This window comes from Stegostoma tigrinum, chromosome 6 (assembly GCF_030684315.1).
Source record: "Stegostoma tigrinum isolate sSteTig4 chromosome 6, sSteTig4.hap1, whole genome shotgun sequence".
In the NCBI taxonomy this organism is placed as follows: Eukaryota; Metazoa; Chordata; class Chondrichthyes; order Orectolobiformes; family Stegostomatidae; genus Stegostoma; species Stegostoma tigrinum.
The window spans coordinates 90700245-90721945 of NC_081359.1; the positions used below are offsets into that span (position 1 = coordinate 90700245).

The following is a 21701-nucleotide window of genomic DNA, read 5'->3' on the forward strand; positions in this document are numbered from 1 at the left end:
TGGTCAGACTTTGAGTCAGGAGCTGAATTTCTTGCTCTGAAATTCCCAGTCTCTGACCTTCTCTTGTAACCAGAAGTTGGTTGCGTTAGATTTCTAAACAAGGATAACCTGCATTTGCTGATAGTGAGTGATTCAATAATGGTAATTCCATTGACAATTATGAGGAGATGGTTAGATTCTCTCTTGCTGGAGGTACTCACTGAGTGGCATTTAATAAGTTCTTAAAACTTATTAACTCCAGTCTGAATGGTGTCCAGGCCTTACTGCATTTAGACACAACTACGTCAGTGCATGGAGTGTTAAAAGTGGTCCAAGATCCACACTACTGATGAGAAGCGATTGAGCAATTCAGGTGGAGTAGAAGTTGAGGCATTCTGAGTTGCAGCAGCTTTTGTCAAAAATTAAGTTTGATCTTCAGTACAGAAGAGCTGAGCTAAACTCCGTCATGAGAAAGGCTGAAATTTTTTAAAAAAAAGTTTTGTGACTTAGTCTGAATTTTGACTGGGCCGCTTAAAGTTAGGTAGGATTTGACTTGCTTGCATCTGCCATTTAATGTGCAATTCATGTTACGAATTCTACATCTTTTTTTTCCACTTCCAATATTTAGACAGTTTATGCTTGAACAATGTAGTGGTCCCTTCTGTTAATCACTTCCTGTTTTGTTATTCATTTGTGGGATGTGGGCATCACTAATGGGCCAATATTTATTGCCTATCCTGAGTTGCTCCTGAGAAGGTGGTGGTGAGCTAATCAAACTGTTGCAGTCCATTTGCTGTAGGTTGACCCACAATGTCATTAGGGAGAAAGTTCCAGGATTTTAACCTAATGACATTGAAGGAACAGCAATATGTTTCCAAGTCAGGACAGTGAGTGGCTTGGACGGGAACTTGCAGTTGGTGGTGTGCCCTTGTCCTTCTGGATGGTAGTAGTCCTGGATTTGGAAGGTGCTATCTAAGGAGTCTTGGTGAATTTCTGCAGTGTGTCTTGTAGAAGATACACACTGTTGCTACTGAACATCAGTAGTGGGGAGAGCGAATGGCCCCACATCCACAAACAGCCAAGAGGACTGCTTTCTCCTGGATGGTGTCAAGCTCCTTGAGGGCGTTGAAGCTGCACTCATCAAAACCAATGGGAGTATTCCATCATACCCCTGAGTTGTGTATAAAAGATAGTGGACAGGCTTTGGGCAGTCAAGTGAGTTACTTACTGCTTGTTATCGTGACCACTCTGTACCATGTCTAAGATTTATTTACTGTGCAGCCCTCTTTCTTATGTGCCATTTCCAGTTAAATAATTGATAGGAGCTATTCATCAGTATACGTAGATGATACTTTACAGACTGATCTTGAATCAGTTACTTTGTGGTTCTGTTCTGAAATTAACACCGTCAAAGCGAATTTTACTTATTCGTGTTCCTCCTTATGTCATGAATATTCTTTCTGAATTGAATCATTAAATCTAGACTCTGCTACTTGTTATGAAAATGTTAGGCAGAGGCCTCTTTTTTTTTAATGTGAGTAACAGCTTGCTTTTATAATAATTTCGTTCTATCTTATGTATTTGGTACATAGCAACCAGCTGCACATTTAATGTGAAATGGATAGGCATAGAATCTTTACACATTTAAGATAGAATGGGTCATTAGAAAGTTGTGTCCAGATAACTTGCTTGCACTGAATGTAAAACAGTAGTAATCTGGAATTTATTTTCTTGCTGACTTAACATACAGTTTAGTAAGAATGTTTGCCAAAAAAGGTACTCAAAGAATTTCCAGAACCTCTCAATAGGCCTTAGCTTTTAGGGAAGAGGAACAAATAACTTGTCGTATTCAGTGGAAAAATCCACAGACATTGGGTGTAATTTAATGCTCTTCCCCCATGTCAGGGGGGTGTGTTTGATCAGGTGTAAGGGTAGCAGGTGGGGACTCCAACATTTTCCTGCGATTGCCCAAATTAAGTCTGTGACAGGAGGCTTGTGTAGGCCTTCTTGTTAGTGCAACAACTGAAGCCCTTCATTTGCATCAAACCTCGTATATTTTGCTGACAGGCTTCTGGCAGTAGTTCCAGATTCATAGGCACCTATTGTCTAATTGGTATGGAGAAGGAAAACCCACTAAGATCCAGCTGTTTACTCTTAATACTGCCCACGATTCCCTGTAACCCTCACTCCTGCCCCACCCCACTCCCCCGATACCCTTGCCCAATCACCCACCTGTGCTTGGATCAAAAGGCAACACACATTGCAGAAAACAGATGATACCAGTCTTTTGTGTGGTCTTCAGTTGACAGCAAAACCCCATTTCTCTTCATTAAATACACTATAATATTTCTCTTGCACATATTGGTACTGTAAGAATGGATGACCCTGAATATATGGGTCTGTACAGAGTTAACGGTAATGTTGAAGCTCATGAATAATAATCAGCTGAACCCTGTCGAATTTAGCTCCCAGTGAATTATTACAATTCACTTTAATTTACAGGTGCAGACTGCCAATTAGATGCATACTACTGAAGCACTTAGTTTCAGATGTGCAAACCAATTTGCCATCTAGTTGAAATTTTTCTCCCAATTTTAAGGGAATCTATACTTTTAAAGTTTGTATTTTTTGAGGCTGACTCAAATTGAACAGGACAACTGGATGGGGAAACAGAAGCTAAAGCAAAGCTCCCACTTGCTGTAGAAAACAAAACAGTTTTGGAAGCCACATCTTTTGGTGGGTTGAACCTGATCAGTATTTGTAAAAGGATAGATCAATATCCAATTACTCCAAGATGCTTATTAAAGGTTGAGAGATAATGGGAACTGCAGATGCTGGCGAATCCGAGATATCAAAGTGTGGAGCTGAATGAACACAGCAGGTCAAGCAGCACTTTAGGAGCACAAAAGCTGACGTTTTGGGCTAGACACTTGATCAGAATTTCTGATGAAGGGTTTAGGCCCGAAACTTCAGCTTTTATGCTCCTAAGATGCAGCTTGACCTGCTGTGTTCATCCAGCTCCACACTTTGTACCCATTAAACTTTAATAACCAGGATAACAATGGGACAGAAGAGGGTAGATCCAGAAGGTGAAAATAACAAAGCTATTGTTGGTGCTACCATTTCTTCATGGGGAAGACAGTTTTGAAGAACTCTTTTTTTCAGTGGCAGCAGTGCGAGCCAGAGTGCCAACAGGAAGGAAGGGTGTTTTTTTTTTTGTCTCCCTGTATAAAAAGCTGACCTCGTGCAGCCAGCGGCCCTCTTGTTTTCAGTGGCTTCAGTGGAGGGAACGCGAGCCAGGAAGAAACAGATAAATTCGGGCATTGGCTAAACCCGAAACACTCCACGTGTGGAGGTTTGGTAAAGTAAGGTTTTTTTTCCTCTACTTCTGGAAATCTGGAGTAGAGGGAATGGGAGTTAGGGCAGCTGCATGCTCCTGTTGCAGGATGTGGTAAGTAAGGGTCACTGCTGGTGTCCGCTCTGACTTCATCTGTGAGAAGTGCACCCAACTCCAGCTCCTCAAAAACTGCGTCAGGGAACTGGAGCTGGATGAACTCCGGATCATTCAGGAGACTGAGGGGGTGATAGAGAGGAGTTATAAGGAGGTGGTCACGCCCAAGGTACAGGGAAAAGGTAGCTGCGTGACTGTCAGGAAGGGGAAAGGGAATAGGCAGACAGTGCAGGGATCCCCGTGGCAGTTCTCCTCAATAATAAGTATACTGTTTTGGATACTGTTGGAGGGCATGACCTACCAGGGGAAGGCCATAGCGATGGGTCTCTGGCACTGATCCTGAGCCTGTGGCAAAGAAAGGACAGGGAGAGAAGAGGAGAGCAATTGTAGTGGGGGACTCAATAATAAGAGGCACAGACAGGCGGTTCTGTGGACATGAACAAGATGAAAGGATAGAATGTTGCCTCCTGGGTGCCGGGGTCTGTGATGTCTCGGATTGTGTCTTCAAGATCCTTATGGGGGAGAGTGAGCAACCAGCAGTCATGGTACACATCGGTAACAATGACATTGGTAGAAAAAGGACTGAGAATGTGAAAAATGAGTACAGGGAGTTAGGTTGGAAGCTGAAGTCCAGGACAAACAGGGTAGTTATCTCTGGATTACTACCAGTGTCACATGATAACGAGGTAAGAAATAGGGAGAGAATGCAGCTAAAGACATGGCTACAGGCCTGGTGTAGGAGGGAGGGCTTCCATTATGTGGATAATTAGAGCACATTCTGGGGAAGGCAGGACCTGTACAGTAAGGACGGGTTGCACCTGAACTGAAAGGGCACAAATATCCAGGGAGGGAGGTTTGCTCGAGCTGTACAGGATGGTTTAAGCTAGTTTGGCAGGGGGTGGGGAACCAATTTATAATTCAGAGGATGAGGTATTTGGTCTTCCAACAGATACAACAGGGAGTGAGGTGGTTTATAAACAAATGCGGTCGATGGACCGTAATTGCGGACACCGAGATGGTTTGCAATGCTAGAAGTACCAGAAATAAAGTGGATGAACTCAGAGTGTGGGTCGGTTCTTGGAACTGTGATGTTGTGGTCATTACAGAAACTTGGTTAACTCGGGGAGAGGAATGGTTGTTGGAAGTTCCGGGATTTAGATGCTTGAGAAGAAATAGGGAGAATGGAAAACTAGGTGGGGGAGTGGCATTGCTAGTCAGAGCAAGTGTAGTAGCTGCTGCAATGCAGTTTGAGAATGATATGTCTACAGTCAGTTTGGGTTGAGGTCAGGAACAAGAAAGGAGCAGTTTAGGCCCGAAACGTCAGCCTTCCTGCTTCTCTGATGCTGCTTGGCCTGCTGTGTTCATCCAGCTGTACATTTTGTTATCTCAGTTACTTTGTTGGGAATGATTTACAGACCCCCGAATAGTTGCAGAGAAGTAGAGAAGCGGATACGGAGGCAGATACCAGAATGGTGCAGAAGTCATCATGTGGTAGTCATGGGTGACTTCAACTTTCCAAATATTGATTAGAAACATTTTAGTTGTAATAGTTTAGTTGGAGCAGATTTTGTCCAGTGTGTTCAAGAAGGATTCCTGACACAGTATGTAGATAGACGAACACAAGGAGAGGCTGCTTTGGATTTGGTGCTTCGCAACGAACCAGGCCAAGTGTTAGACCTGAGATAACAAGGTGTAGACCTGGACGAACACAGCAGGCCGGGCAGCAGCAGAGGAGCAGGAAGGCTAACATTTCGGGCCTAGACCCTCCTTCAGAAAATCTTCCTGCTCCTCTGATGCTTCTTGGCCTGCTGCTTTCATCCAGCTCTGCACCTTGTTATCTCGGATTCTCCAGCATCTGCAGTTCCTGCTATCTCTGAACCAAGTGTTTAGACCTGTTCGTAGGAAAGCATTTTGGCGGGAGCGATCATATCTCTGTTTCTTTCACAATAGTCATGGATAAGGATAGGTACATACGGCAGGGGGAAGGGTAATTACAATTCGCTTAGGCAAGAACTGGGTAACATAAATTTGGAACAGATGCTGTCAGGGAAGAGCACCTCAGAAATGTGGAGATTGTTTAACGAATGCATACTGCGCATGCTCGATATGTTTGTCCCTTGCAGGCAGAGAAGATGCGGTTGAGTAAGGGAGCCATGGTTCTAGAGAGAGGTCAAATGACTGATTAAGAGGAAGAAGGAGGCTTATGTAAGGTTTAGGAAAAGAGGAATGGAAAAGCCTCTATAGAGTTACAAATTATCCAGGAAGGAGCTGAAGAAAGGGCTTAGGAGAGCTGGGGGGGCCATGAGAAAACCTTGGCAGATAGGATCAAGGAAAACTCGAAGGCTTTTTACACATATGTGCAGAACAAGAGAATGACCAGAGAAAGGGTAGGGCCGATCAAGGATTGTAAAAGGAATTTGTGCACAGAACCTAAAGAGATAGGAGAGGTCCTTAATGAATACTTTTCTGCAGTATTCACAACTGAGGGGGACCCAACTGTAGAGGAGTACGTTTTGAAACAGGCAAGTAGGGTAGATGAGGTTGATGTTAGTAAAGATGATGTGCTAGGAATTCTGAGGAGTTGAAGATAGATAATTCCCCCAGGGCTGATGGGATTTATCCAAGGATTCTATGGGAAGCAAGGGATGGGATCGCAGGGACTTTGGCAATGATCTTTTTGTCCTCGCTGTCCACGGGTATAGTGCCAGAAAATAGGAAAGAGGCAAATGGCATTCTCTTCTTCAAAAAAGGGAACACTGTTAACCCCGAAAATTACAGGCCAGTTAGTTTTACGTCAATGGTGGGCAAATTATTGGAAAGGGCTGTTGAGTGACAGGATTTATTATCACTTGGAAAGGCACAGTTTGATTTGTGATAGTCAGCATGGATTTGTGAGTGGTAGATCGTGCCTCACAAACCTTATTGCATTCTTTGAAGAGGAGACCAAACGCCTGCCTGAAGGTGGAGCAATGGATGTGGTATACGTGGATTTAAGTAAGGTGTTTGATAAGGTTCCCATGGTAGGCTCATGCAGAAAGTAAGGAGGCATGGGATAAGGGGAAATGTAGCAGATTGGATTCAGAATTGGCTGACCCTTAGAAGACAAATGGTGGTAGTGGACAGAAAATATTCAACATGGTGCTCAGTTCGAGTGGTGTACCTCAAGGATCTGTTCTGGGCCCTCTTCTATTTGTGATTGTTGTAAATGATTTGGATGAAGGGTGGATTAGCAAGTTTGCAGACGAGACGACAGTGGGTCACATTGTGCACAGTGCGGAAGGCTGTGTTCTGTGTTACAAAGGGACATCAATAGAATGCAGAGCTGGGCTGAGAAGTGGCAGATGGATTTTAACCCTGAAAAGTGTGAGGTGATTCATTTTGGAAGGACAAACTTGAAAGCAGAATACAGGGTTAACCGAAAGATTCTTGCCAGTGTGGAGGAGCAGAGGTATCTCGGGGTTCATGTTCACAGTTCCCTGAAAGCTGCCACCCAGGTGGATAGAGTTGTTAAGAAGGCGAATGGTGTGTTAGCTTTCATTAATAGAGGGATTGAGTTCAGGAGCCGTGAAGTTATCCTCCAGTTATACAAAAGCCTGGTTTGGCCACATCTGGAGTATTGTGTCCAGTTCTGGTCACCTCATTACAGGAAAGATGTGGAAGCATTAGAAAAGGTGCAGAGGAGATTTACCAGGATGTTGCCTGGAATGGAGGGAAGGCCTTATGAAGAAAGTTTGAGAGAGCCAGGGCTTTTCTCTTTAGAACGACGAAGGATGAGAGGTGACTTGGTAGATGTGGACAAAATGATCAGAGGTATAGATAGAGTAGACAGCCAGAGACTTTTTCCTAGGATGGAAGTAGCTTTTACAAGGGGACATAGTTTTAAGTGAAAGGAGGTAGATATTAGGGAAATGTCAGAGATAGGTTCTTTCCTCGGAGAGTGGTAGGGGTGTAGAATGCATTGCTGGAGAGGGTGATGGAGTCGGCCTCATTAGGGGCATTTAAGCGGCTATTAGGCATATGGATGATAGTATTAAGTAGCAGTGGAAGTTCGATCGACCTTAGGTTTAGGGTGAAAGTTCGGCACATCGTGGGCCAAAGGGCCTGCACTGAGCTGTACTGTTCTGTGTTCTATGAATTTGAGGACCCATGTGGTGTAATTATTGTTAAGCTAATCTGTAAAGATATGAAACAAAGAAATGAAAACCATGAACTGCAGACGCTGGGGATCTGGAAGATCTGCTTTAGTTGTATCTACCATTCAGTACATAATTTATGGTTTAATACTGCCTTAGATAAACTCCTAAATTCTAACATCCAGAATGTATGCAAGTTAAACAGGCAAACTGTGGCCAATTTGACCAAAAAATGTTTGATTTGTTTGACTCATGTACAGTAAAAATTCTTCTATATTTATGTTGTGGAAATTTGTGGCTTCATTTTTTTGGTAAATAACTGGTATTTTGTAATTATTTAATAAAAGTTCCTAGTCTTCTCCAAGATCATAACAAAATTAACAGAACTTTGGCCTGAACAGGACCTTAGGGAATGTTGTCAGACAGAGAGGTACATTGTTCCTTGAAAGTAACATCACAGTTTGACAAAGTGGTGAAGCAGACGTTTGACACGCTTGCATTCATTGGTCAGAGCATTGAGTTTTGGAGTTGGGATGTCATGTTGCAGCTCGGCAGGACAGTGGTGAGGCCACTTTTGGAGTAGTATGTACAGTTCCGGTCGCAATGTTATAGGAAGGATGTTATTGAACTGGAAAGGGAAAAAGATTTACAAGGATGCTATCAAGACTGGGGGGTTCGACTTATAAGGAAAGGCTGGATAGGCAGGTACCTTTCTCCGAGGCGCATTGGAGGCTGAGGGATGACCTTTTATAGATTTATAAAATCATGAGGGATGTAGATAAGGTGAATAGCCAATGTTTTCTACCTAGGATATGGGAGTTCAAGGCTAAAGGACATATGGGTTTAAGGTGAGAGGGGAAAGTTTCAAAAGGGATTTGAGGGGCAATGTTTTCCACACAGTGGTCAGAATATAGAACGAGCTGCCAGAGTAATTGGTAGAGGTGAGTATAATTACAACATTTAAAAGTCATTTGAGCAGATACATGGATAGGAACGATTTAGATGGATATAAGCAAAGTGCAGTCAAATAGAACTAGTTCAGTTTAGGAAACTGGTCAGCTTGGTTGAGTTGTTTCTGTGCTGTATGACTCTGACTCTGAATTATGTCTGTATAAATGTCCTTGGGGCGGCATGATGACTCAGTGTTACCTCTGCTGTCTTCGAGCACCAGGGATCCTGGTTCAATTCCAGCATTGGGTGACTTGCGTATACTACTTGTGTCTGTGCGCTTTCTCCCACAGTCCAAAGATTTGCAGGCCAGGTGGATTGGCCACTGTAAATACAGGGTTACAGAGATGGGCTAGGTGCCTGGCTTTGGGTGGGATGCTGTTTGGCAGGTCAGTGCAGGCTTGACAGGCCAAATGGTCTCTTTCATACTGCAGGGATTCTATGATTCCTTCTATGATCTTACCCCTTACACACTCTACAATCTTCTCTGGCCTTAGAACCCTCTGATTTCAATAGATATTTTCTAATTGGAAGGTACAGAAGCAAAATAGCTCATTTGTTCACGGCTGATGCATTTCATATCCCTACTCTCCTGCCGCCTTCTGTAACCTTTGATCCTGTTACTAATCAACCTGGTCAGAGATCTTCTGACACACTTCTGCAACAGTCGGGACTTGTATTCAGGCCTTCTCGCTCAGAGGTGGCAACAATCTACTGTGCCACAAAAGCCCCCACAACTCCCTGAAATAACTTCTCTCATCTAATGTTGCCACATAACTATCTCAAATGTTAATCGCTTCACTGTTAATTAGTCCTGACCCTTTAGCTGCTTTAGCCCTTAGCTCTGAAATTCCTTCCAGAAAACCCCTCTATCCCTCTATTTGTCCATTCTGCTTTGAGTTGCTTCTCAATATCTGTCTCTCAATTAAGATTATGGGCATTTGTGCTCATATTGCTTTATGTTGCACAGTGTCCAATTGTGCTTTAACAAGCTCCGGTCAAGCATTAGGGTGTTCTGTTGCTGGAAAGGTGCTTATAAATTATATACAAGGAGCTATTGATGCAAAATAAATTCTTCATAAAAGTTATACAATAACAAGTAAAACTGAATGGTGAGATAACAAGGTGTAGAGCCATCCCCGCCTCCTTAATCTGTTCTTCCTCTCACCTACCCTTTCTCTCACCTCTAGCCGCACCCCCATTTCCTGCCTACTAACCTCCTCCCACCCCCTTGACCTGTCCGTCCTCCCTGGACTGACCTATCTCCTCCTTAACTCCCCACCTACACTCACCTTTACTGGCTCCATCCCCGTCCCTTTGACTTGGCTGTCTCCTCTCCACCTATCTTCTCCTCTATCCATCTTCAATCCGCCTCCCCCTCTCTCCCTATTTATTTCAGAAACCTCTTTCCCTCCCCCATTTCTGATGAAGGGTCTAAGCCCAAAACGTGAGCCTTCCTGCTCCTAAGATGCTGCTTGGCCTGCTGTGTTCATCTAGCTCTATACCTTGTTATCTCGGATCTCTAACATCTGCAGTTCCTATTATCTCTAAAACTGAATGCTTCCAGTTACTTCATAGATTTTCAAACTGGAAGCATATTTTAATTACCTACAAGGCCATTGGATTTTCTCTTTGCCTTCAGAATATCTATTGTATTTGTCAGTGCTAATAATACCACCATAAATGTAGACAAAATTCTAATATTGATTGTATTTAAAAATGAGCAGATTATTTCTTCATTCACTGTAATCATAAAGGCAAAACAAGTGCATGCCTCCTGAATTTTTTCCCAAACTTGTAGCTGTGTTTATGGAAGAACTAACTGAAAGTGACGCACGCACTTGGTAAAACAGAACAGATTTCAGAGTTTCAGCATAAGCATCTGTTTAGTATTTCTGTTGTCAATCTGCCATTAAAGGTTAATCTTTCAGCCCATCTGTTTGATTATAATGTGTAGGTCTTATTCCATGGACAGTACAGATGATTTAAAACGATATTTTAATCACACACAGGTATTGTGCAAAAAGCCTTTTTAAATGATTAAATCTTCTAGTCTTTTATAGTACATTCTATGAAAATGCATTATAATTTCCAATGCACCTATGAAGGTAGAATGCAATGGAGTGGAAAGTCAATGACGCAACAACTCAAATAATTAAACATTCATTGTCAGAAAGCAAACTAATTTCCATTTGCATTGTACCTTTCACAAGCTCAGGACATAGTAAGGTACATCACAATCTAATTAGTTACTTTTAGTGTGACACTTTTTTTTGTTGTCAAATGTAACATCAATTTACATGGTGGCAAAATCCCAAAAATAGCAATAAACTGAATGATGATAGTACAGAATGGAGTTGGAGGAACGCAGCAAGCCAGGCAACGTCGGAGGAGCAGGAAAGCAGACATTTCAGGTCAGGACCCTTCTTCAGAAATGGAGAGGGTGAAGAGCGTGGGAAATAAATAGAGGAAGTTTGGAGAAGGGGAAGGAAGGTGAGGTGGTGATAGGTGAATGCAGGTAGGGAGTGGTGGGATGGGAGTGTCGGAAAGGTGGGAGAGAAAATGGGCAGGTTGTGTCAGGCCACGGAGATGAGAGGGAGACTGGACTTGGGATGACGCCAGGGGATGGTGGGAGATTTCAAAACTCACGAGTTTTAAAATCTCCCCACCCCCGACCTCATCCCATGTCCAAGCCTCCCTTTCATCCCCAGGGATGCTAAGAACTGCCGATGCTCGAGTCAGAGATAACACAGTGTGGAGCTGGAGGAACACAGCAAGTCAGGCAGCATCAGAGGAATAGGAAAGTTGACGTTTTGGGTAGGGACTGCTGTGTTCCTCCAACTCCATACTGTGTTATTTAAGACTGCAGCATCTGCAGTTCTTGCTATCTTTGAATGAGCTGAATGTTCCCAGTTAATATGTTTTCCCTGATGGTTAAGATATGGATTTTGGCTAGTTCTTCATGTTTTGCTTTCAGTCATGCTAAGGAGACGTTTACATCCACTTCAATTGGCAGACAAGGTCTTTGTGTAACTTTTCACCTCAAAACATCAAGGCAAGTCATCTTGAACTTGAACTTGAACTTGAGTTCTGATCAACACTTCACTCAAGTAATCTCCATCTGAAATCATTGAAAACTCTTTGGGAGTACCATATCTGTTTCAGTCCTTTGCAGCTGTTCCACAATTATTGTCTTGTCTGCCCCCTGTAGGTTATATCCTTTAGTTTTTTAATCGTTGAAAATTTGAACATGGTAAAGGCAAAATTTCTGTAGGATTCTATTTTCCCTCAAAATATCATGCTGTCAAAATTCATCGCATGAATAAATCATTTCAGTTAACTCAGATATATTTCATGAGCTTAATCAAAAATATAATCAGACCTTTACTTAACAATTGACAAGATGGATGTGTTCTTTATTTTCATTTGCTTTAATACATTTTAATATATTTCCAGTGATCTGAAAATAGAGAGAAAAACTAGCTGCATTTCAGAACGTCTATTGGCTAATATGGCTAATCCTGATTAGATTTTGGACAGTTGTCATGGGAATTATTATGCATTCCCTAATATGGAACTGGTTCTTACGTGACAATGAGGCTATACCCACTCTTCACAAAACCAGAGACAGGTAGAATCTCAGTATATACAGATGCTTGGCGTTTGTGTCCTGAGGGTCAATGCACAGCTTGTGGCAGCCACACACAAAGGCAGCTATCAGGATGAGAACAGCATTGGACACACCTTCCCTGGCCTGTTTGCCCCCCACCCCCACCCCAAACTAGAATATTTTACATAGTAGCATCACAGACACAGTCCATCTTTGACATCCAGTTGCAGTGGAAGATGGCTCAGGAGAGAGCAGTGGTGCAGGCTTGGGGAACAGGCCAAACTTGCATCACATACAACAACTCTGAAAGTATCGTACACTTGACAAACAGGTTTTTACCCACAGTGGTAAGGGTGTGATTTTTCTGTCTGTCAAATTTCACCCTCATCTTGGCAATACACTCCTCCCAAATTTTGGCACACAAACCTGGTCCATCCAAACCATATTCCCGGCACCTTACCTTACCTGACAGTGAAAAGGATAAAGAATCCGTTGGCTCAATTCTCAAAAACATAACCTCACTCCTGCCTCAGTTTACCTTCGCTCCTGAGGTCAGTTTGAGTGAGTCACATGAGCTCATGAGTCTGCGTACTGGCAGTGAATCTAAGTAGAAACAGTGAGGCTGCCCGTGTAGAGGGAGGCCTTGACCTGCAGCTTTCTGCTGTCTGGAATGGTCACCCCTCTCAGGCTCACTTCCTTTCTGAAGGACTAGGCAAAAGATCCTATACAATGTATAAACAAGGTAGGAGAGAGTGGGCAACGCTGGCTGACTCCATATCTGATCAAAAAAAATTCTGATTCCCACCCATGAATCAAGACTGACGTGGAGCATTCAGATACAATTGTGGATTCCTTCCCCAAAGCCCATTTTTGAGAGCACTTCCCACAAGAGAAGATGGCAGTGGTATTCCTCTGTATCTGCTGCCCTTGTCCTGTTGTTGATAATGTTAGTTGATAATGGTTGGAAGATCCTGTCTAAGGAACCTTGGTCAAGTTTTGCTGTGCAGTATCTTTTCGATGGTACATACTGCTGCTACTGAGCATCAGTGGTGGAGGGAGTGAATGTTTGTAGATGTTGTGCTAGTCAAGCAGGCTGTATTGTCCTGGATGGTGTCAGGCTTCTTGAGTGTTGTAGGTCCCGCACTCATCCAGACAATTGGGGAATATTCCATCACGCTCATGAATTATGGCTTTTGATAGGATAAGCTCTGAGAGTCAGAAGGTGAGTTACTCACTCCAGGATTCCGAGGTGCTGATCTGTTATTGTAACCACAGTATTTATGTGATGAGTCCAGTTCAATTTCTGGCTAAAGGTAACTTTCCAGGATGTTGATGGTGTGGGATTCAACGATAAAAGTGCCATTGAATGTCAGTGGGCAATGGTTGCATTTTCTCTTGTCAGAGATGGTAATTGCCTGGCACATCTGAGACACAAATGTCACTTACCACTTGATAGTCCAAGCCTGGACAATGTTCAGATCTTACTCCATTCCGTTGTGTACTGCTTCAGTATCTGAGGAGTTGCACTTGGTCCTGATCATCGTGTGATCATTAGTGAACTTCTCTGTCTGACCTTGTAATGGAGGGAAGGTCATTGAAAAAGCAGCTGAAGATGTTTGGGTGGCGTGGTGGCTCAGTGGTTGGCACTGCTGCCTCGCAGTGCTGGGGACTGGAGCTTGATTCCAGCCTCAGTCGACTGTGTGAAGTTTGCACATTCTCACCATGTCTATGTGGATTTCCTGCCACAGTCTGAAGATGTGCAGGTTAGGGGGATTGGTAATGCTAAATTGCCCATAGTGTTCAGGGATGTGCAGGCTAGGTGGGTTAACCATTTGAAATGCAAGGTTATGGGGATAATGGGCCTGGGTGGGATGCCCTTCAGAGGGCCTATGTAGACTCAATAGGTGAAATGACCTGTTTCTACACTGTAGTGATGCTATGATTGGCCTAGGAAACTATACAGAGGAACTCCTGCAAAGCTGCCCTGGAGCTGAGATGACTGACCTTCTACAACCACAACCGAACTGGTTATGACTCTAACCAGCAGAGAATTTTCCCCTAAATCCCTAATTTCCATTGACTCCAGTTTTGCTAGGGCTCCTTGATTCCATATGGCCAAATGTGGGAGCGATGTCAAGAACCAGTTCTCTTGTGTCCCCTTTGCAAGTCAGCTATAATTTGTCTCTGTTTGAGCCAAGCTGTAATCATATCAGGAGCTTCGTAGCCCTGGTGAGACCCAATCTGTGTGTTATTGAACAAGTTATTGCCAGATAACTGCTGGCTCCTAGCACTGTGATGACTCCTTCCATTACTTTACTGCTGATCAAGAGTAGCCTGATGATGCACTAATGGCCAGGTTGAATTTGTCCTGTTTATTTTCAATGCAGGACATATCTTGGTAGTTTTCCATATTGTCAACTGGATGCCAGTGTTGTAGTTGTACTGGAACAGTTTGACTAGGAGTACGGCAAATTCTGGAGCACAAATCTTCAGTACTATCGCCTGATTGTTGTTCGAGCCCATAGCCTTTGTAGTATCCAGTGCCTTCAGCCATTTCTTGATATTTCATGGAATAAGTCAAATTGGCTGAAGCTTGGCATCCAAGAAGCTGGGAACATGGGGAAGAGGCCAAGATGGATCATCCATTCTTTATTACTAGCAGAAGATTGGTGTTAATGTGACAGCCCTATCTTTTCCACTGATGTGCTGAACTCCTCTGTTGTTGAGGATACTGATATTTGCAATATTGTGATAGATTTTCAGTACAGCAACTTAGGAAGGACAAATGAGACTTGGTGAAAATTCAGCAGGTGGGTAATCTAAGACGAAAGAACTGAGATTTAATGGAATACTGGGTAAATTTAGATTATAATAGCTTGACACAAAATGATAAGGATGATCTGGTTGTGTTTCAGACAATTAAATGATTTACTGTGACAGACAACTCCTTTATGGCAGTTGTGGAATGCTCCTGTTGGTCTTGCCAAGGGCCCTAATATTTAACTGAAAATAGACATAATAACTTAGAACCCTGGTGACCATAGACACATTCGTGACAAGGGATGATTAATCTTCAATTCAAGCTAAGGTAATTCAAAACTACTCCAGGAATTTTTTGTTCACGCAACTACTTGCAAATCTATGAAATGAGCTAACGTAGAAATGCATGGATGTCAAGTATTTGAACTGTTGTAAAAGAAATATATATTAGGGATATGGCAGCATTTAAAAAAAGATGGGAAGTAAGATTGGAAAAAAAATGCCATGTTAACATAATATTGGAGCAAGCTCAACTAATGGAAAAATCTGTTTATTCCCCAGGTATGTAACTAATAAAGTAGGTGAATTTTTTTATTGTTTTTACCAGTATTCAGTAGTGACACATTGTAAAACACGATTTTATCAGTGGATTGGTGTGATAACTGACAGCCTGTGATTTTTAATGCTCTATGCAGGGCACTCTGGATCTTGAAAAGGATGATGGTGAGGAATATGAGGACAATATGGATGTATTCGATGACAGCAGCTCAAGTCCTTCTGGCACATTGCGCATGTATCCCCTTACTTGCAAAGTGCTCTATTCATATAAGGTCAGTAAATATGAAAGATATATTTGAGAATGGAGTGAAATGTGATTTTATTTTCCACTACAGTCAAAAGGCTAAATTTTCCCAGACCCATGGAAGTTAATGAGATGCCTTTCTGACACATTTCTACTGTTTGGATAACTTCTGAGATGGACAAGGAAGTAAGCTGGCAACTCAACTGAGCCAGACAGCCAGTTACACCATGCAAGGATTCAGTTGCCAATGTATTTTCTAATTTTCTTGACACTGGAAAGAGCCCCTGACACAAGTGAAGCCAGCCACAGAAGGCCATTGGAGCTGGAGGATTCATGCACCAATAAAGACACCATGAAGACAAATGGCTGGCAGAGTAGCAAAAAACAAATTGCGTGGTAAAGAACCCCCTTCACAACAGGCCCCCCCCGCCCCCAGCTGTAATATCTTCAGTCTAACATTTGCAAGAGGTGTCAGATCTATTCCCATTCTTGTTTACCTGCCTCAACAGTGGCCCCCTCTCATGATGAAGTTACTGGTGAACATTGCTGCAGGCCTGAGGGCTTCCTGCTTTCCTGTTGCTTCTTCTGGCCTTACATCAATAGGGCTTCCAGAAACACAAGTTTGATTGTGCTGCCACATCCAAGAACATCACTGTTCCACCACTGCCATTTTCAAGTACCCAACCTGTGAAAAGGCCATATCAGAATTACAACTATACACATATACAAATTAAAAGCTGGAGTAAACCATTCAGCTGCACAAGCCTGTTTTACCATTCAGTAGAATCATGGCCAATCTGATTGTAACCTCAAATCTGCATTCTTTCCTGTCTCTGATAATCTTTCATCTCCTTGTATGAATAGAATCTACCTCTTCAAAATATTCAATGACTCTGTGCCCACCATCTTTTTGGGCATTTTCCAATATCTCACCTTTTAGAAAATACTCTGTATATCTTCTTTCTACTAAAGTGGATGCCCTTACCTTATTACAATTAATATTCCATCTGCTATGTTTTTATCCAGTTACTAAATCTATCCAGTTCCTCCTGAAAACATTCTATATATTCCTCACAACATATGTCCCTGCTTTGCTTTATATCATCTGTAAATTTGGGAATGTTGCATTCAGTCCCCTCATCCAAATCATTGATTTTTTTTTATGAACAGCTGGGACTCAAGTAATGATTGTCGTGGTACCCTGCTAGTCACCGTGTGCCAACAGTGAGAATAACCTAATTATTCCTACACTCTGATTCTGCCTGTTAACCATTCCCTCTTACCAATATCATTTAATTTTGCTAACTAATCTCCTGTGGGTGTCCTAATCAAAAGCCTCTGAAAGTCCAATTATGCCTTGTCCATTGACTCCTCTTTATCAATTTTGTTAGTAACATCAGCAAAAATGCTTTTAATATGTTTGTCAAACACAGATCCATACTGACTGTAATCAATCAGATCATTTTTATCCAGTGTATGTTTATCACAGATTCTATCATGTAGAATCTATCATTTTCCCTAGCAGCAATGTAAGGTGGACAGGACTGTCGTTCCCAAGTCCACCACCAACTCCCAACCCCGGCCTCCCTTTGCCCCTTGCTTAAAAAGTGGAGGGACATTTGCAAGCTTCAGGTCTGCAGGAATGATTTCAGAATCTATGAAATTTTGGAAGATAATTACCAAATGAATCGACTAACTCTACAGCTATCTCCTTCAACACCCTGGGATGCAAACTATCAACTCTTGCAAGCGTGGTAATTTTCAGCTCCATTAATTTCTCCAATACAATCTTCTTACCAATACAAGTTGCCTTCAACTCTTCATTCTCCCATGTCATTTTGGTCTCTAATTCTGGGAGATTTCCCATACTATCCTCAGGTGAAAACCGACAGAAAGCAATCATTTCGTTTCTTTACTGTTCCTTTATTCCTCTATAAAATCTCTTGACGCCACTTTTCCTGCACTCATCTTAGCCAAATGTTTACATTTTTGCATACTTGTAGAATATTTTAGTCAATTTTTATATTTTCTTTGCTAGATTGCATTTGTATTCTGTTGTCCTTTCCTTAGTATTTTCTTCATCTTGTTTGGCTCTGTTCTAAACATTTCTCAATCCTCAGATTTACAACAATTGTTATTATATTTACGGTTTTACTTACAACATAATGTAAAATTCTATCACTGTTGTCACTCATCCTTAAAGGTTTTTTCTTACATGTTATGAATTAACTTGTTTCTTTGTATTACACTAAATCCAAAACAGCCTGTTCTTCGTCAGCTCTTTAATCTACTGTACTAGAAAACCATCCACCACTCCAAAAACACATCCTCTATGGCTTTGTTGCTCAATCAGTTTACCCAATCTATAAGCAGATTGAAGTCGCCAGTGATTATTCTGTTGCACATATTACAAGTTTCTCATAGTTCATGATTTATGCCATGGTCCACACTACCAGTCCTATTTGATGGTCTGTAAATAACCCCAACCTGCTCCTTGTTGTTTCTTGTTTCTGCCAAACAGGTTACTCACATTTTTCTTCCAATCTGAGATCCTCCCTTGCTAATATACTGATCTTAGCTTGTACCTTTAGCACAACTCCACCTCCTTTTCCTTCTCATCTGCCCTTTCTGAATATCCTTAAGTAACTAGTTTCCAGTCCTGATCACTGTGCAACTATGTCTCAGTAATGAGTTATATCATGACTAATCACCTCGACTTGTAACTCTAGAACATCTAACTTGTTGCAAGCTTCAGACGCATATTCCCCTTCCCTCCCCTCCCTTGCCCACCTTCTGGAGGGACCGTTCCCTCCAGGACACCCTAGTCCACACTTCTTCCATTCACCACAGCCCTACAGCACCTTCCCCTGTAACCGTTCAAGGTGCAACACCTGCCCATTTACCTCCTCTCGCCCCAGTATCCAAGGGCCCAAACACACCTTTGACCTGCACTTCCCAGAATCTAGTCTACTGCATTCGCTGCTCACAATGCAGTCACCTCTAAATTGGGGAAAACGAAGAGCAGACTGGGTGACTGCTTCACAGAACGTCTACGTTCTGCTCACAAAAAAGGCCCTAAACTACCTGTTGCCTGCCACTTTAATGCACCACCCTATTTCCAACATCTGTCTCTGGCTTGCTGCAGTGTTCCAGCAAAGCTCAATGCAAGCTGGAAGAACAACACCTAATTTTCTGTTTGGGGACCCTCCAGCCTTCCAGACTCCATATCCAATAATTTAGGGCCTAAACTCTTCCATGTCTCAGTCCCCTACCCCACATACCAGACCTTGTTACCACATCGCCTGCCATTACATACCACCTGTTGTTAGTCACTAATAGTCCCTATTAACAACTATTCATCCTCCCAGCCTGATCGTTATCAACTCTTTGTTTGTCCAGCTGCTCTTCGGTCTCTGAGATAGTAAGAACTGCAGATGCTGGAGAATCTGAGATAACAAGGTGAAGAGCTGGATGAACACAGCAGGCCAAGCAGCATCAGAGGAGCAGGAAAGTTTCAAACCTAGACCCTTCTTCGGAAAGAAGCTGGTCTGTATGCTCCTGTAATCTAAGGCTGTCCTCATCACCATTTATTTTTCACTTCATGCCGTGAAACAGATTTAAAAATGTAATCAATCTGGGAAAGACCTAGATGAAGCTCTTAATTTGCACCACTTGCAAGTTGACCTACATGATAACTGTTTGTTCTGTTTGCTTATTGAAGGCTAACCAACCAGATGAGCTGACTATTGAAGAACATGAACTCTTGGAAGTAATTGAAGATGGTGACATGGAAGACTGGGTGAAGGTTTGCATTGCATTTCATGTTATGCTATTCTCTAATTTTCAATAACTGAACACAAGTGATAGCTATGAATCAGAACTTGTAGATTCAGGTTTTGCTCCAGACACTTGAGTACAAAAGTCGAGGCCAATAATGCAGTATAGCACTGAGGAACTGCACCATCAGAGGTGTCATCTTTTGGCTGAGATGTTAAACTGAGTCTGTCTCTGTCTTTCATTCTCCCTCCCTCTCTGTCTTGCTCACTCTCCTTCCCTCTCTGCCTTGCTCACTCTCCCTCCCTCCCTCTTTCTCTGGCTGGCTTGCTCGCTCACTGTCCCTCCCTCCTTCCCTGTCTCGCTGTGTGTCCCTGTCTCTCGCTGTATGTCCCTCACATGCGCTCCTGTCTGTCACTGTCTCATTCTGTCTGTGTCTCTGTCTCTCAGGTAGGTATCATTGATGTGGCACTAATTTGCTGAAGAGCAAAGGCATTATCCTTGTTGGCCTGGCCTTTTGAATTAAAAACATTTTGAAAGATTGAGTCATTCATACTTTATAAATCTAGTCATTTATCACAACCATTATTCCCTTTTGGAATAATTAATTGATTGCCAAAATTACGTACATTCATACATTTGAATAGTTCACAAGTAACATTTCAGCTTCGCAGACCATATCTTGGAAAAATTGCCCGGATGTCAGATTTCATTCTGGGATGGCGGGGACTCTTGGGACATGGGTTGGGTGACAATTAAATGAGAACAGAGTTTCCTAGTTACGTATACGGCCTAGGTGCATGGCCTGCCTCAGTTCACGTCACTATAATGCAGTTGTAATAAAACAAAATCCACACCGAAGACACCTCTCCAGCCCTCATGTTCACAATCCCTGTCTCCTACGTACTCCTAATGCCCTATATATGCCATCTTGTACTCTCCATGTCACCTTATGTCACTCTACCTATCCTATGGACCCCTTATATAACACTGCCATCCTGTGTACCCCTACCCACCTCCATGTACTCTCATTCCTTCATGACAATCTAGGCTCCAGGCACCTTTCGGCCTGTACTTTATTTGACAATTCAAGCCAATCCGTACGTTGACACACACACACACACGCACGTGCGCGCGCACACACACACACACACACACACACACACACACACACACACACACACACACACACACACTCCACCACCACCACGCCAACCACCATCTCTACTTCCAGCCTCATCTCCATGCTAACTGACCTAGTATCTACCATAGACAGACATCAATGGTCATGGCTGACATAAACTTGTATGTTTATTCTTTGGCTGTTATAATGGTTTATGTACTACTTAAGCACATTCTTGTCTATGTTTAGTAATCCCAGGGGTTATTCATCATTGGAGGTCCTCTGTCATGGCTAAAATTTGGGCCTTTTTTTCGTTTGAGAACAAATGTTTGTTAGTGTTCAGACTTTAATTAATGCACGGCAGTGGACTGTTTAACTGTTGAAAGTTTCAACTTTTGAAGTCAATGTCACACAATTTCATTGTACGTCATTTCTAAATTTCACTGACACTTCAAAATCATATTGTGGTTAAAACAGATTTTTGAGTTAATGTATTTTCATCAGAATATTTGGTTTCGAATCTTGCTCTCTGTTCATTTTGGAACGGGAAAATACTCAGCAGTTGCATTTATTTCTCTTGTTGGTATACTATTTGTATATTTTTCATCATCCAAAGGCAAGGAATAAGGCAGCCCAAGTAGGCTACGTACCAGAGAAGTACCTGCAGTTTCCAACTTCCAACAGTCTAATCAGTATGTTGCAAACTCTGGGTTCCTTGGATGCACGATCTCATTCCTCCAGCAATTCTACAGAGCCTGATTTGGTAACTGGTGGCATTAATGGAGATTCCAGTGGTAGGTTTTTCTTCCAATTTCACCATATGTTTAAAAAAGTTACAAAAGCCATTTTAGGTTGTTTGTCCAGTTGGATTTCAGTATGATGTTTGTCCAATCAATGTAAGAATTGTCAAAATGAATGTCCTTGGGAAAAGTGTAATATTAGTTTTTGGCTGTAATGTCGACATAATGCAATCTAAAAAAAACCTGACAAAATAGAGTTCTTAAAATAAGATGTTGTCACTTTGTCATCCCTGGTTAGAATGCTCACAGAGCAAATGTGAAGATCAGTTTGATTTTCTTACAAAACTTACAGCAATGTTTTGGGCAGTAAATAATAATGTG

At 42.3% G+C, this 21701-nt stretch overlaps 1 protein-coding gene across 6 annotated transcripts in view; it reads left to right on the forward strand.

Moving 5' to 3' along the window:
* LOC125453699 (F-BAR and double SH3 domains protein 2-like) overlaps nt 1-21701 on the forward strand; it is a 238588-nt gene that overhangs the window by 182474 nt on the left and 34413 nt on the right. For all 6 annotated transcript variants that reach the window (XM_048533585.2, XM_048533589.2, XM_048533586.2 and 3 more), the window contains 3 exons: nt 15577-15711; nt 19405-19488; nt 21197-21374. In XM_048533585.2, the coding sequence (XP_048389542.1) occupies nt 15577-15711; nt 19405-19488; nt 21197-21374 (397 nt within the window). The remainder of the gene's footprint in view (nt 1-15576; nt 15712-19404; nt 19489-21196; nt 21375-21701) is intronic.